The sequence below is a fragment of the Phlebotomus papatasi genome, chromosome 1, assembly GCF_024763615.1.
Source record: "Phlebotomus papatasi isolate M1 chromosome 1, Ppap_2.1, whole genome shotgun sequence".
Lineage (NCBI taxonomy): Eukaryota > Metazoa > Arthropoda > Insecta > Diptera > Psychodidae > Phlebotomus > Phlebotomus papatasi.
Genome location: NC_077222.1, coordinates 20,631,839 through 20,636,384, shown reverse-complemented (window position 1 = coordinate 20,636,384; position 4,546 = coordinate 20,631,839). Strand labels below are relative to the sequence as shown.

General features: G+C 34.4%; 1 protein-coding gene across 2 annotated transcripts in view; it reads right to left on the bottom strand.

Moving 5' to 3' along the window:
• Positions 1-4,546, bottom strand: part of LOC129798174 (uncharacterized) — a 237,517-nt gene that overhangs the window by 176,941 nt on the left and 56,030 nt on the right. For both annotated transcript variants that reach the window (XM_055841183.1, XM_055841182.1), the window contains exon 3: positions 3,309-3,523. In XM_055841183.1, coding sequence (XP_055697158.1) covers positions 3,309-3,523 — 215 coding nt within the window. The remainder of the gene's footprint in view (positions 1-3,308; positions 3,524-4,546) is intronic.

Below are 4,546 nucleotides of genomic sequence, written 5' to 3'. Positions count from 1 at the left end.
GGTCTGATTTACTCTTAATTGCTGTTGGGATGGACCAGAAAAACCCTCTCAATTATTGCTGGATTAGATACATTTCAATGACTGAACATCTTCCATTCAGGATTATAATACACACAGGGTAGTGTCATATTTTGATCTCAAAAGTTTTATGGCTTATCCTTTGGTAAAACGTGTAATTATACTATAATGACTATAATTAAGAATATGTCGCATTGACTTTACCATTTAATTGATATAACCAAAAGTTATTACTGAAAAGCATAATGGACCAATTGCATAATAAAAAACTGCTCTCTCTTGGAGTTCGAACAGTTAAAAATTCGAAAAATAATTTTTAGTACACGCATGTACTAATATTAAATTGACGCAAAACTGTTTATATCTGGAGCACGTTGGATGACTAAATTAAAAGAGATGGCAAAGCGTCCCAGCTTTGCGGAATGCTCGAACTCACGAGATAGAGCTAACCGTGAATTAGTTTTTTTTGCATGATCTTGTGGTATTACTGATCTACTAGAGATCAAATTGATTCATAAATCACAAAAGCATTTGAAAATCAAAAAATCGGTACTTAACCGACTCATTACCGATAAAGACCGATGCAGCCGGGTTCGAAATTTGTATACCTTTCCAAAAAATTCAAATTTAACCAAATCGGATGAAAAATTGGCCCTCCAAAGTGGTTGACCTCTGACCTTCAATAATTCAAAATGGCGAATTTTCCGGTCATAGGTATGTTTGGGCGAAATGTTCGCCTGGACTAGCTCTAACACATATCCAAAAATCACTGAAAAATTTTGAGCCAATTTTGAGGAAAACTGAAAAAAACATTATTTAGGGGATTTTATTTATAGGGGATGAAAAATTATTCAAAAATGGGTATTTAACCGATTCATTACCGATAAATTCCGATGCAACCGGTTTCAAAATTTCAATGCCTTTCCAAAAAAATCCAAATATAACCAAGTCGGTTGAAAAATATGTCCTTAAAAATTTTGACCTTCAATAATTTAAAATAGTGAATTTTCCGGTCATAGGTATGTTTGGGCGAAATGTTCGCCTGGACCAGCTCTAAAACATATCCAAAAATCATTGAAAAAACTTGGACCAATTATGAGAAAAACCGATAAAGCATTGTTTTTAGGGGATGAAAAATTATTCAAAAATCGGTACTTAACCGATTCATTACCGATAAAGACCGATGCAACCGGTTTCAAAATTTCAATGCCTTTCCAAAAAAATCCAAATTTAACCAAGTCAATTGAAAAATGTGTCCTTAAAAATTACCTTCAATAATTTAAAATGGCGAATTTTCCGGTCATAGGTATGTTTGGGGCGAAATGTTCGCCTGGACTAGCTCTAAAACATATCCAAAAATCACTGAAAAACCTTGAGCCAATTTTGAGAAAAACTGAAAAAAACATTATTTAGGGGATTTTATAGGGGATGAAAAATTATTCAAAAATCGGTACTTAACCGATTCATTACCGATAAATTCCGATGCAACCGGTTTCAAAATTTCAATGCCTTTCCAAAAAAATCCAAATTTAACCAAGTCGGTTGAAAAATGTGTCCTTAAAAATTTTGACCTTCAATAATTCAAAATAACGAATTTTCCGGTCATAAGTATGTTTGGACGAAATGTTCGCCTGGACAAGCTCTAAAACATATCCGACAATCATTGAAAAAGCTTGGGCCAATTTTGAGAAAAACCGAAAAAGCATTGTTTTTAGGGAATTTTACTTATAGGGGATGTAAAATTATTTAAAAATCGGTACTTAACCGGTTCATTACCGATGAAGACCGATGCAGACGGGTTCAAAATTACAATACCTTTCCAAAAAATCCAAATTTAACCAAATCGGTTGAAAAATAAGCCCTCCAAAGTAGTTGACCTTCAACAATTCAACAATTCAACAATTCAAAATGGCTAATTTTCCGGTCATAGGTATGTTTGAACGAAATGTTCGTCTGGACTAGCTTTAAATATATTCGAAAATCATTGAAAAAGCTCGGGCCACTTTTGAGAAAATCCGAAAAACCATAGTTTTGGAGGGGATAGAGGGCGGGTAGGGAGAGGAAAAAAACGTCGATTTTGTTCTTTTTTTTTTTCATTTAAAAAAAAGCTCTCTTTGAGTTCGAGCAGTAAAAAATTCTATACTAAGACTTAAATATCCTCGGACTTTAAGGCAAGATTTTTAGTACAAGTCTAAGGTACTGCAAACAGGTTATATTAAAAAATTTGGAAAGACTACATTGCAATAAAAGAACACCTCAAGGAAAACTTTAACTGATACACTAATATTTTGTACATTTTGGAAATTATTTCTTACAATTTTATAAAACCAGTTAGGGTACGAAATATACGGTTTTAGCCGACTTAAGGGTAAAACACTGTTTAGTAAAATTAAGGTTTTTACTGATGTCTCTCAAATAGGTAATATAAAATCTTGAAAAAGAAAAAAAACTACCTTATCCTTCCCTACTGGAATCTTTCGAAGCTGAAGTAGTTTCAATAGATTAAGGGCAGAATCACATTGACAAAAAAAAGCTCGACGTAGCCTCACCGTATTTCGCTAATTTACGTATTTTCATTGCAATTCTTGCGCAAATTTTTCATTACCGTATTACCTTATCTCATACTCGGTGGCACTAGGTGAAAATTATATAAGAAAAATTGAAGAAATAAGAAGAAAATTCGATAAACGGTGAGCAAAAAAACTGTAAAAGAGATTAATTGTATAGCTTTTTTGCTCACCATTTATCGCATTTTCGTTTTAGTTATTCAATTTTCTTATACTATTTTCACCTAGTGCCAACGCCACCGAGTATAAGATAAAGTAATATGGTAATTGAGAATTTGCGTAAGAATTGCAATGGAAATGCGTAAATTAACGAAATACGGTGAGGCTACGGCAAGCATTTTATTGTCAATGTGATTCTGCCCTAAAGGCCCAGATACACTAAGGCTGATCCTCGAGAATATTTAACCTACCCGTAAAATTTGGTGGTAAAGCGGTCTTCAGACTAGAGGTTTAGCCCAGTTCCCGAACGTTTCAAAAATCATGAAGAACGAGCAATTTTACTGCTTTTTGAGAAACTAATAGGTCACTTTAATAATCCAATCGAGAGTTAAATTTTTCTAAAAAATTGTAACTAATAAGAAATTAGACCAGTTAAGCCATATGGCTAAGTCTTAGGTCTGAAGCCTGTATCATCAAACGGGATCAAGTCAATTTATGGAAAACGTTTCTTCGAGGGTCAATAGGGAATAGCTCTATTAGCAGATAGTCTTTTAATATACTTACATCAACATGGATTCCCGGAAAAGGGAAGATTGTATTCTTCGGTGTCTCACTTGGTAAGTATCTATAGAATTCACGAAGACCTCTGTAGAATTTTACAGAGTACAGAGGAGCTCCCTCGAGATCGTAAAGACAAAGAAGCTTGGCATTATGTGACCGTCGAACAGCTGGTGGATCCACAATTAGCGTCACATTGCGCAGTGCAAGTGTACCCAGTCCTGTAACAAAGAAAAGAAAGGGACATCATAAAAATATTTGATTTTCACTTAAAAGAAATGCTGTTTATGTCGTTTTTTTTGAGTGGATGGGGGACACTCTTAAGGGCAAATATCAGTGGTGGGAGAAAGGAAAATGTGTCAATAAAAATATCATTTACGACTCAACTGCTTGTACCACTGAAAACCACAAAGAGTTTAGTATATGAGACATTGGAGCAAAATTCCGTGACTTTATTGAATGGCACGGACATTGCGACAGTGAAAGTCACCACTGGGAATGTGATAAATTTTTAAATGACTCTTATGTGTCTTTGGGAGTCTCAGATACGACCGTGGATTATCGTAAAACTGTCAGTAGGAGATCAGAAAGCGATAAAAATCTAACGAATTGCCACGAAAAGGCACATATTCTAGGCTGTTGGCATGTCCCTTGCACCCAAGAAACATCCAAAAAGATGTCATTGAAATACCATAATCATTTTCTCACATTATTTCACTGAAGTACCTAAAAAATGTCATTGCACCCTTTAGTACATTCCTCTGGAATTCTCTGGCTAATCAAATTTCAATATGTAGGTCACATATTTGAAATTCAATTACAAATTATTTGAGCAACGAGGAAAAAAGTGAAATGTTACTCTAAAAACAGAGTATTGGTTCAGCAAAACAATTTAACGATCTGCAGGACATCCATATAATCAGAGTCAGGACGGATAAATCAATTAGGTAAACCTGTATTACACCGTCAAAGGTTTCCACAGCTTCCAAATTAACTTTCTTGCATGGATCGCAAAATTCAATCACAAATCGCTCATGTGTCACTCAAATGGTCAACCGAAAGGGTGTGTTTTCATCAGATTTTTCCTCACATATCCAACATGCTAATCTCAACGGAATTGCATAGTAGGGGCTCGCAAGTAATGCTTTAGAAATTTATTATCAAAACCAAAGATATTTGTGAACTTTCGAAAAATAACAAACTGATAAGAAATTATGTATAGTTCGCAAATAGGGAAAATGTTC